The 12,675-nt window shown below is 46.3% G+C and overlaps 1 protein-coding gene and 1 pseudogene across 1 annotated transcript in view; both read right to left on the bottom strand.

The window, feature by feature from the left end:
• The window catches only part of FSCN1 (fascin actin-bundling protein 1), a 29,292-nt gene extending 28,092 nt beyond the window's left edge, over positions 1 to 1,200 (bottom strand). Inside the window, exon 1 of the mRNA XM_069983558.1 lies at positions 309 to 1,200. Coding sequence (XP_069839659.1) covers positions 309 to 1,110 — 802 coding nt within the window. The 5' untranslated portion in view covers positions 1,111 to 1,200. The remainder of the gene's footprint in view (positions 1 to 308) is intronic.
• A 5,431-nt stretch (positions 1,201 to 6,631) lies between these two features.
• On the bottom strand, positions 6,632 to 8,447 carry LOC138802160 (uncharacterized; annotated as a pseudogene).
• Positions 8,448 to 12,675: the final 4,228 nt, after the last annotated feature.

Below are 12,675 nucleotides of genomic sequence, written 5' to 3'. Positions count from 1 at the left end.
GCCAGCTGTGAATGAGGCGGCGCCCTCCTCATCCGTGACAGGATCAGCAGTGAGGAGGGAGGCAGGGGACCTCATGATTTGGTCAACCCTTTTCATGGGCTTCGTATGGGTGGGGAGCAGCCTTATGCAACAGCAGACAAAGGCTCCATTCTCCACAGAGGAGATGGCGGAGGGCAGCAGAGGGGCTGCACATGATAAGCACACAGTATACACCGGAGCACACACAGTATACACAGGCTGATGAATGGGGACAAGTGCTCACTAGTAATACATTGTACATGCCGGGACAGCAGCCCCCGGTCACTCACCTTGCCGGGTGGAAACGTTACGCCCATTGGCAGCTGTGAGCACGACTTGCGGGCAGCTCCTCTCCAGCACGAACAGCTCGTCCCGGCCAACCTTAGTGTTCTTCCCAGCCTTCAGGGTGCCGCTCGGTCCAGAGGGGGTTAAGTAGCGGCCATCACTGGCCCTGAAGGCAACTTTCCCCGCCGAAATGTCCAGGGTGTATTTGGTGTCTGGTCCCGGCTCGTTACTCAGACTCCCGTCCATGGCCAATAGGCGGTGGTCCGGGGTCTGGATGCTGTAGCGGTTATCCTGGAAGAGGAGAGTAATGAGCGAGTCCAGACCCCACGGCACGTCCCGCTCCACCGACAGTTCTTCCCCGCTGGCCCCCAGGCGCGCGTATCTTTTGCGGGTGACGCTGTAGATGGTCACCTGGGGGTGCATGGCCAGATGAACGGCCCACTTCTCAGCGGGGGATACGGAGGGTGAGAAGCAGCTGATGCGGTCCTCCGAGCCGCCGAGGTACCGGCCGTACGCCTCCGACTGCAGCACCCAGCGTCCGTCCCCCTGGGCGCTCACCAGAAAGCGGCACTCGGCGTCGGGCACCTCGGTCTCGCCGGACACGCGTCCATCCTTGTCCGCAGAGAGGTACCGGCCTAGGTGGCTCCGCAGCAGCACAGCCTCCTCGCCCACGGGCTCCAGCAGCCACACTTGCTTCTTCTTCAGGCTGGAGGCTGACGCGTTGATCTTGAAGCCGAACGCCTCGGCCGTGAGATACTTATTGTTGCAGTTGATGAGCCCGAGCTGCAGGGGACCGGAGCCGCTCATGATGGACGGGATGTGGACCGTTACTTAGCGCGCACGGAGAGCCTGTCTGCTGCTGGAGCGCTGGCGTCTGCGGCATTTAAACACGCGATTACCTCACTAGCAGAGGCGGGTACCTCAAATCTTGAGGGGAAAAAGCAACGGATGGGGTTGGGTGGGGAAGTCGGGATAGTGCGGGAGGGAGGAGACTGCAGCACAATGGAAACCGGGTGGCCCAGTGTACCGGGGCTGTGGTCCGGATGAGCGGCTGAGATTCTGCTTCGGGAGCCCGAACTTCATGTAACGGAATCCATAGATCCAGGAATTGCCTACATCCTCGTGTGTCTATAGCATCCTGCAATGTACACGACGGGCACGATTTGCCATTGTTCATTCACATGGTATTGGTGTATGCTCTATGTACAGTGTGTGTAAGTGCTGCACCAGCTTAATCCTTTAGGGTAGGTTAGGGTACAAACACACTGGGCGTATCCGCAGTGAGATCCTACAGGGGATCCCGGCCCTGTACACTCTATGGGGAGACTAACTCGCAGCAGGATGGACATCCCGCTGCCAGCTTGTCAGCAGCCCGCCGCCGGAACCTATACATCACTTGGTCCCCGCACGTCCTGCTAGTCCAATCAGTGCGCTGCCCCGCTGCAGCGCACTGATTGGCTGAGCGGGACGTGAAGACATCGGGAGCCCCGAAGCAAGCCGGAGCGGGGAGCAGGTGAAGTATACGCTCCGGCGGTGGGGGGTTAACGGGGCGGGCTGCTGACAAACTCGCAGCGGGATGTCCATCCTGCTGCGAGTTTGGCTCCCCATAGAGTGTACAGGGCAGGGATCTACAGCGGGTCTCGCTGCCAATCCGCTGCGGATACTCCCAGTGTGTTTGGACCCTAAGGGTATGTGCACACTGAGCAATTCTAGCGGAATTCTGCCCGAATTCCGTCATAAAAAGCGGTAAGTGTAAATGCAACATTGCTCTTTCCATAGAGAACAATGGGATTTCCGACTGCCCGTGCACACAGAGTAAATTTCCGTCCGGAATTCCGCGCAGAATCCGCATTCCGCCCAAAGAATGTACATGTCAATTCTTTGGCTATGTGCACACTGAGCAATTCTCGAGGAATTGTAGCTGAAAGTTTTCAGGCAGAATTCAAGCAGAATTTAAGCCCCCCATTGACTTCTATAGGATTCCTCTAGCAGATCTACAGCAGAAAATTCTGCTCGGAAATTCTGCAGTGTGAACAACAGAGCAGAAAACCCATTGAACACAATGGGACTTTGCTCTGCACATTTTTTACGGGAGGAAATTCAAGCTGAATTTCAAGCTGAATTCCTCGCCTTTTCCTCAGTGTGCACATAGCCTTTGGGCGGATTCCGCTAGAGGAATCCTATAGAAGTCAATGGGGTTTGAATTCTGCTGGTAATTCCGCTTGCATTCCGCTTGATTTCCGCGCGGATTCCGCTCGAATTCCGCTCAAATTCCGCCAGAGCAGAATAGGCAAGGAATTTCAAGCAGAAATCTTTCAGCTACAATTCCTCGAGAATTGCTCAGTGTGCACATAGCCAAATTCTGCCAGAGCAGAATAGGCGAGGAATTTCAAGCAGAAATCTTTCAGCTACAATTCCTCAAGAATTGCTCAGTGTGCACATACCCTTTGGGTATGTGCACACTGAGCAATTCTCGAGGAATTGTAGCTGAAAGATTTCTGCTCAGAATTCCGTTTCTAATCTTTCCGCGGAAATCTCGCGGAATTCGCGCGGAATAGAGGCAGAATTCCGCTAGACATGTGTGGGTGGAGACCTAGACAAAATGTTGCAAATTATGCAAAGTCTGGTCTCATGAGCCTGGAGAGTGTGGAGCAGAAGTGCTGTGTAGAGCAAACAGGGAAGAAAGAGAGTGATGGCTTCCAAACGCCACAGGATGCCTATTGATGGGGATCACTTGATTTCTGAGGTAAAAAATAACTTTTATTTCACTTCATACATTTGTTCGTAATCCTGTTTAGTCAGAAATGTTGTTGTGCATGTTGTATTTTTCTGTGTGTGAGTTTGTATTCCTCAGGAACCATATTAGCATGTAGTTTAGCATGTTGAGCATATGTGATCATCCTAAACTTGGACTGTATACTCCCCTGTGTTATTTATGTTTATTTTTAATTTTCATTTTATGTCATTTCATTGGCCAACATTATGTTAATTTGACAACATGCATGTACTGATTTCTACAAACAGCTTTTAGCCATGTGCTTGGTGTGCTTGTGTTTGTGTGTTTTCCTACCCATTGCATGCTATATTCTGCTTAGGCATTTTTACTTTTACATGCAGCATTTGTTATGTAATATATATATATATATATATATATATATATATATATATATATATATATATATAATGTTTGTTTTACGCTGTGTTATCACCATGTTTTAACACTGGGGGAGATTGATCAAACATGGCGTAAAGTGCAACTGGCTCAGTTGCCCCTAGCAACCAATCAGATTTCACCTTTAATTCCTTTTACAGACTGTTTTAAAAATGTAAGGTGGAATCTGATTGGTTGCTAGGGGGAAACTGAGCCAGTTTCACTTTACACCATGTTTGCTAAATCTCAACCACTGTGTGTATGTATGTCTTTATGGCCATTATCATAACCATCCTTTCACCTCTTTGCCTTTACATGCTCCGCAATATTTAAATATAAAATTTATTTTCTTGTACTCTGCTAGTTATGTTTTTCAGCATTTACTTTCTGGTTTAATTACATTATTTGATTTCTAATTGTTTAAAGGTGGAGGCTAGACCAGCTCTGTGGGACAAAGCAGCAAAGGGCTACTCTGACCGCAAGTTAAAGGCCAGATTATGGAGAGAGGTGGGCAACGCAATGTTTGACGATTTTGATGATCTTGAGCCTGAGGAGCAGATGGAATTAGGTATTTTTATGTGTAAATAATGTAAACCTTTGTTAAAGGGTTACTCCGGCCTGGTGTTTTTTTTTGCCTATGGCCGGGGAGGAGGTGGATGAGGGCAATGACGTCCCCTTACCTCCCCTGTTCCAGCGCTGTGTCCCGGATCCCGCCACTCCCATTCTGAGTTGGCCGGCCGCTTTCTGGTCTCTGACGCGGGCTTGAGATGTGATGTTTAAAGTCCCCATCAGCCAGTCAGTGATACGGCCTCTGCCTTTGACTGGCTGAGCAGAATTGAAACGTCACGTCTCAAGCCCCAGCATCCACCTCCTCCCCGGCCATAGGCAAAAAAGCACACCAGGCCGGAGTACCCCTTTAATGTAATGTGTTATATTTCAAAATCCTCATTTTTTACATTTTATTACACAGATAAAAGCTTGCGGACAAGATGGAAGTCCATACGAGATTATTTTACACAGGGGATGATGGAGACAGAGAGGAGTGGTGCCTCACCAAGCAAGAGGAAGCCCATTCCATACGAAGATTCGTTAAGATTCTTGATTTAAAAAAAGGCATTTCGGAGGTAAAGGATTGAATCAATATATGTGTGCTATGTTCACCAAGGTTAGAATTACAAATATATTTGAAATTGACATTACTCCTTTTATTTTGCTAGTACTTCTGGGAATTTTGGCAAAAAACAATCCCAGCAGCAGCAACATCAGCAGCTACCACACAGGAGGTCAAGCAGCAGTGCCACAGCATCAAGGGCCCAAACAGAGGAGGAGGAGGAGGAGGAAGAGGAGGAGTCTGGCACATCATGTATGTTCATGGACATCCCTGACTCGCCTTCCACACGCTCAAACACCCCTTCCCCAACTCCAAACATTAGATCGCCTGCCACTACCAGTGGTGCAGATGCTGCCACTGCCACCACTGCTGCTTCCCAGGCTGAGACGACCTCTGCTCGGCCTCGTCGTGTGCCCCTCCAAATTCGGAGAAATCTAAGGACCCCTCAAATACCAGATAAGGAACTTGATGTAGAGAACGAAACCTTATCTCTTATTCGACGGGTAGATGCCAAAGATGATTTTGATCACTTTGGCTCACTGATGGCAGCCTCCTGTCGTCGGATGGATCGTAATTTAGTTGGGCATTTTATGACACTTTCCTTCACCATGTCAACAGCTTTTGAGTTAGCAAAATCCATGTCACCAGTGGTAGATATGGTAAAAGGGCTGCACATTGCTTTGGGCCTGCGGGAGAGCACAAATGACCAGGCTATACAGACAGATATCCAATCTCAGGTCCAACTGCCAACATCACGTGGGCCTTCAAATAATCCTTTTTACCCCCAGTACCAGTACTACAGCCAGTACAATGTTGGACCTTCACAACGTACAAGTGGCCAGCATGACCCCAGTACCATGGGAAGATCCCCTACTTATTTCACAGACCTTAGCTAGTTGAGCCATGTGTGGTTGAGATTTCCTTTTTTTTTTTTTTTTTAATTATTTGCTTGTTACATTTGTTTTTGGGTGGAGTTTTTGTCTTTGACTTGAAAGAAGTCTATTTGCCTTGAATTAAGGCTTGATAAAAGAATTTTGTTTGAAAAAAACAGTCTTGTGTATTCTTTATATTTGAATATTTGAATGCATATGCCGATTTATGTTAAGCATGTGCTCCAGCCTGGGTTTTCGGTGACATGTTGGTCCAACACAGCAATTTATGTGTGTGTGTGTGTGGCAGCAGGTTCCCAGAGAAAACAGGCTGATGTACATACATAAGCATTTACACATTATTTATAAAACATGGTGTAAAGTGACACTGGCTCAGTTGCCCCTAGCAACCAATCAGATTCCTCCTTTCATTCCTCACAGATTCTTTGGAAAATGAAAGGTGGAATCTGATTGGTTGCTAGGGGCAACTGAGCCAGTTTCACTTTACACCATGTTTGAGAAATCTCCCTCTATATATTAACATACCAGAGCATATATAGACAAAGCACTTTTTAAGTATTACTGAATGACATTAAACATCAGCAACATGAATTTGTCATGTCCATGTCCAAACTTTACATTAAAGCAAGGTGAGTTTCCTTTTGGAACAAATTAACTGGACAGACTCCTGTTGATGATCAGCTAGCTACAAGGTGATCATGTAATTCTGCCTAGAAATAAGTCACATAAAAAAATTCATCTATTATTGTCACTCTGAGCCAAGACTTAAAATCCAATAGTGGTTTCAAAGGACGGGGACACTATAGCCTTTTCATTGGGTGTGCTGCTTGGGCCTGCAAAGATTGACATCAAGTAAATAATGTCAAATTATGTCCAACATGTATAGTATGTGTACAATAATTGGATAAGCACTCAGACATTAATTTTAAACAAAAAATGGAATTTTATCTTAACCTTGTTATATATTGAACCAAATAAAAAAATAGTTCAGTAAGTAAGAACATAATGGCAAACATTTATCAACAAATTATCACATAAGCAAAGAAAGGACAATGTCAACTGGCATCCGAGGCAGGATACACTGGGTGAAAGTCACAGCTGGGCAGGAGCACTGATGCCGGGACTTTGGCACAAAAAATAATGTTTAGCTTAAGTGCATAGTCCTAGGGATGCCGGTTCCAGCAAGGAAAAAAAAAAATAAAAAAAGGATGCCTTTGATAAAGTGGTAGAGAAGCCATCATCCCAAGGAGCGAGCGGTGATCACGGAGGCTGAATCAAATGCCAGGGCAAAGCACCTTCGGGGGACCCGAAATAGTCGGTGAAGGCTTCCCTCACCAGTACACCACGGTTGGATGGCCGCCCCAAGCCCCAGTTGACAGGGGTGCCATCAAAAGCTTCATGTGCCTCCACCTCAATGTCCGAACTAGCATCGTAGTCACGCACAAAGTTGTGGAGCACACATGCAGCTTTGATGACACTGTCAACTGTGGCTTCATCCAACTGCATAGCACTGGTGAAGACCCTCCACTTACTACACAGGATCCCGAAGGTGCACTCCACGAAGCGTCGTGCCCGGCTCAGCCTATAATTGAAGACTCTCCTCCGGGCATTCAAGCCCCTCTGTGGGTATGGGCGCAGCAGGTTATTCATCAGTGGAAAGGCCTCATCCGATACCAAGACGAAGGGGACTGGATGCGTGGTACCCGGGAGAGAAAGTGGAGGGGGTAGAGTCACCTGATTTACAATTACTTGCCTCCCAAATTCAGATGTCATCAGCACTCGGGAGTCCCCAGTCCCTCCATAGGCACCGACTTCAATAGCAATGAACTTATAGTTCACATCAGCCACCGCCAACAGGACCACTGAAAAATACTTCTTGTAGTTGAAGTACAGTGATCCTGATCGCGGTGGCTGCTGAACTCAAACATGCTTACCGTCGACGGCACCTATGCAGTTCGGGAAGTTGGCCACAGACTGAAAGCCTGATGCTGCCTGCAACCATGTCTCCTGAGTTGGACTGGGCATTAAAATGGGCTGCAAGTACTCCCAAATCACGTGGCATGTTGACCTCACAATTGCAGAGATAGTAGATGTCGCGACTCTGAATTGGAGGTGCAACGATGCAAAACTCTCCCCAGTTGACAGAAATCTGCAAGAGACAAAAGAGAGACAAAATTTTAATATTTTTACATCATTTATATAGTATACTTAACATTCATCATATGCCAATAAACTAAGCATGGAAAAACCTAGGCAAATAAAAAAAAAACATGCATGTTCTATAAAGCGCTAAACATTTAACAAAATATATAATATACATTCTTACCTAAACGTGATCATCAGTCGCTCCTTGGGAGTGATGGCTTTTCACATTTGTGTATCCTGCTTTTTGAGATGTGGACCCAAAATTTCTACCAATTTATCAAAGGCATCCATTGGCATCCGAAAAAAAACCAAAAACTTGTCCGGATACCTTAGGGAAAAAAAAAAAAAAATTACAAGTCTACTCAATACGAATAAGATTTAGAAGGCAAAAAGTACACCAAAAAACTCACTCCCTCAATTCTGCATACAGTTGACCAATGTGACCACATTCGTGCCGACGAAGATTAATTGGGTGTACCCAAAAACGGCGTCCCTCAAATATGGTCTACAAACAAATAAAAATATAATAACAATTCAACATAGGCAGATATTGAGCGTGCTAATTTAAGTCTATTATAAGGAAACACATCCTGCATCATCAAAATATACATATGAATTTATCACTATTCTATGGTTACATGATGTACAGTATTTAGCTTTCAAGGAAAAATAAAGTTATCAGGGTTAACACAAATAACTTGAACATAAACTAGGGATATTGCAAAAAGCGATAAGCAAAGACTGAGCACAGCAAAAACATGCTCGTTTGCTGAATGGACCAAACAACATTACCTGTTGTTGTTGTTGTTGTTGTTGGTTACTCATAGGGCTTGAAGTAAAAGCAGCTGCAAAAAAATCATCTTGAAGGTGTAGCCTTGGCTCTTCTACAGGAGCATGCAACTGGACTTGTTCTGAAGCCATCTGCACACAAACAAACCTTATTCTTCAATCTTTCGGTAGTGTCAAAATAGCAGCACCGATGGGGAAAATTGTGTCATTCTGCAATGATAGGACAGATTATATCAATGAACAATTTAACATGTACTAATCGTTGTAATGTTCAAAACCTAGATCAACAGTAGATGTGATATAAAGCAAGTTTGCAATATACAGTCTTAATTTTTTTTTTTAGTTATCATGGAAAAAACAGCTCATGGGCGTGCATGGAGTCACAGACCAATGAGGATGGGGATTTGTGAAAAAAGCCATCCGGTCTCTTGACGTAGACCTCCCTCAGCCACTCACTCATCCTCTCCTCGATCTAGCCCTTTGGATTAACCTTGACACCAGCAGGAAACTTTTCTTTTGGAAAGTCCTCCTCTCGAAAATGACCATGGGTGGTAATAGGCGAGAACTACAGTGAAAACTGTGATCTGAACTATTGTTCAGCTGACGGAGGTGTTTGAGATTATGACGGGAATCCCTGCTCCATGTTCCCCGCAACAGAGAGAAAGGCAGGAGCAGGCGTCTGTTTAAAGCGAATCTGTACCCACAATCTGACACCCCACCATACCCCCAAACCGCTTGTACCTTCGGATAATCCAAGATCTGTCCTGCGGTCCATTTGGCAGGTGATGCAGTTATTGTTCTAAAAAACAACTTTTAAACTGGCAGCCCGTGCCCTACGGGTGTAACACCTGGAGTAGTGGATCCACTGGACCGTCACCAGCGATGGCACTAACCTCACCAGGGAGCGGAGTCTAAGGGGCCGCTGGTTTTCACCAGAGCCCGCCGCAAGGCGGGATGGACTTGCTGCGGCAGGCGACCCCCAGGTCGCTACCCCTGGCTTGGTTGCTAGTGATGGCAGGCGAGGCGTGGCAGGAGCAGTAGGCAGGAGATGGTGCTGGCAGAGGTCTGTAGGCGTAACCGCAGGTGACAGGCTGAACACAGGAGCAATGAAGTGACAGGGGAGCAGGAACCAGGAACAAGGACTAGGGACCAGGTAGCGGATAGGAATCAGGAACAAGGACTTGGGACCAGGTAGCGGATAGGAAACAGGAACAACAGGGGGCTGGGCCAATTGCTATGGGAAGCATATAGAGGCTCCAACACCTGTAGTGGGGCAGGGCTGGAATATATAGGGAGTGATTGGTGCAACTAACCAATTAGGGGCGGACTGGCCCTTTAAATCTGAGACAGCCGGCGCGCGCGCGACCTAGGAGGCGGGGACGCGCCGGCCGGCACAGACGGAGACCAGAGGAGAGGTGAGGCGCCCCCAGGGGCCGAACAAGCAGCAGCGCCGGGTCCCTGCACAAGGACCCCGGTGGCTGCATGGGGCAGGAGGAGGTCGCGGCGGCGGCCCGGAACATGGGACGCCGCCGCGGCCGTGACAACGGGAGCTGCCTAGATTGTGTATGCATTAGGCTGACACACCATATCCATCTCTTCTCCCCGCCCTCCTCATCATTAGGAATGCTCCAGGCAGATTGCCTGCTATTCGTCAGCTGTGTCAGCCCGGCACATGGGCACGTAAGTGCGCCGCTGATCAGAAACTCCTCCTGTTTGTTGTAGGGGTTTTTCCCCCTATATGCTACCGCCACTGTCTGCTGATAAGTACCGTACAAAAGTGTGGCATTTATCAGCAACTCCTTTCTTGGCGTAGGTATATTTTTTCTTACTGTAAAAATTTTTTTTTAAAAACACTACATTACACCACACTAGATGAAATAAAGTTTTACACTACACTACATTACACATTTACATACCCCATATACTAATCCCCGTATAAAGATTGCCCCTAGTGGTTTTCGGTGTCGGAGGCATACGCTATTATTGCCTCTGACACCGAAACAGCCATTGAGGATGAATGGGGGGATCCTTTATTTATCCTCATCATCCTCATTATCCAATGACGTGTCTGGGGGTAGCGTAGCGTACGCTGCCCCCCAGACACGTCTTTTCCGCCAGTACAGTCCCAATAAGAGATCACAGTATGGCGTGAAATTCTGCAAACTCTGTGAGAGTACTTCAGGGTACACTTACAGATTATAGGGGAATGTGCACACTGCGGAATGGCGAAGGATCACCCTTTCTGCATTCAGGAGCTGGCACCTGCCGGCGGACTGATGCAGGCGCGTGTCTCCACCCGTGTCATAGACTCCATTCTATGCACGGGTGGATTCCGTCGTCCGTCCAAAGAATGAACGCGTTCATTCTTTGGACAGAGGGCGGAATCCGCCCATGCGTAAAACGGAGTCTATGACCCGGACGGAGACGCGCGCCTGCATCAGTCCACCAGCGGGTGCAAGCTGCAGAATGCACAAAGGGTTATCTTTCGCCATTACGCAGTGTGAACATACCCTTACGGTGTATGAAGGAATCCAGCCCCCAGATACCCCCCCCTTCCCCCATCCTCCGAGTTAGTGGGAAGATCGTTCGGGAACTGATCCTACTGCTGGATAAAGTTTGCCACCCGTATGGGGATAACTTTTATACCAACACCCCCCTCTTCTGGGCCCTCGCTACCCGAGCTACTGTAGCTTGTGGCACGATCCGAAAATATCAGAAGCAGTAATAAAGCCCTAATATTTAGCAGCCATGGAGCAGACCCAGCACTTCTGGATATGAAGGACCCCGTATCGCACCAAGGCAACACTTTTCAGGTGACGTCCCGCACACTGGAAAACAGGAAAACCCCAGAAGAAGTGCAGAGTGTGGCGTAACAGGGGGATCAGGAATGACCCCACTTTTCAAGTGTGACACCTGTCCTGATCACCCCGCTTTTGCAGAGTTTGGGGGGTGCAGGTTCTTAAGTGGGGTGCTTTGTGGGGCTTTCTAACATACAGTCCCCTCAAATACACTTTGGGGGAGATTTATCAAAGGGTGTAAAATTTAGACTGGTGCAAACTGCCCACAGCAACCAATCACAGTTCCTCTTTCCTTTCAGCACTGCCTAAAGCTGAGCTGTGATTGGTTGCTGTGGGTAGTTTGCACCAGTCAAAATTTTGCACCCTTTGATAAATCTCCCCCTTTCAGTCAACCTGAACAGTTCCCTAAAAATATCTGATTTTGAAATTTTACTGAAAATTTGGAAAATTGCTGCTAATGTTTTAAGCTTTCTATTGTCTAAGAAAAAAGAAAGATAGTTTAACCCCTTTGTGCTGCAGCTAGTTTGGGCCTTAATGACCGGGCTCACTTTTCAAAATCTGACCTGTCTCACTTTAAGCGCTTACAGCTCAGTGATACTTTAACGTATGCTAGCGATTCTGAGACTGTTTTTTCGTCACATATGGCACTTTATGTTAGTGGCAAAATTTGGTCACTACTTTGTGTGTTTTTTGTGAAAAACATCAAAATATCATGAAAAATAAAAAAAAAATAGCATTTTATGAACTTTGAAATTCTCTGCTTCTAAAGAAAAAAAGTTGTATCACATAAATTAGTTACTAAGTCACATTACCAATATGTCCTCTTTATTCTGGCATAATTTGGTAAACATATTTTACTTTTTTAGGGTGTTATGGGGCTTAGAAATTTATCAGCAAATTATCACATTTTCCAAAACTGATTTTTTTTAGGGACCAGTTCTTTTTTTAAATGGATTTAGAAGGCTTGTATCCTGAAAACCCCCATAAGTGACCCCATTTTGGAAACTAGACACCTTAACCCTTTGAGGACCAGGCCCAAAATGACCCAGTGGACCGCGCAAATTTTGATCTTAGTGTTTTCGTTTTTACCTCCTCCCCTTCTAAGAGCTCCAGCACTCTCAGTTTTCTATCTACAAGCCATGTAAGTGCTTGTTTTTTACAGAAATAGTTGTACTGTGTAATGGCGTCATTCATTTTACCATAACATGTATGATGGAATTCCAAATATATTATTTATGAAGATATAAATAGGTGAAATCGTAAATAAGAATGCAATATGGTAACGTTTGGGGGGTTCCTGTGTCTACGTAATGCACTATATGGTAACAGCGACATGACACTGTTATTCTATAGGTCAGTCCGAACACAACCATATGCAGGTTACACAGATTCTCTAATGTTATATATATTTTTTTTATGAAATCCTTTTTTTTGGCAATTAAATATTAATAAAATGGGCCTATTGTGACGCTTATAACGGTTTTATTT

The sequence above is a fragment of the Dendropsophus ebraccatus genome, chromosome 9, assembly GCF_027789765.1.
Source record: "Dendropsophus ebraccatus isolate aDenEbr1 chromosome 9, aDenEbr1.pat, whole genome shotgun sequence".
NCBI lineage: Eukaryota > Metazoa > Chordata > Amphibia > Anura > Hylidae > Dendropsophus > Dendropsophus ebraccatus.
This window is presented reverse-complemented; position numbering and strand designations above follow the sequence as displayed.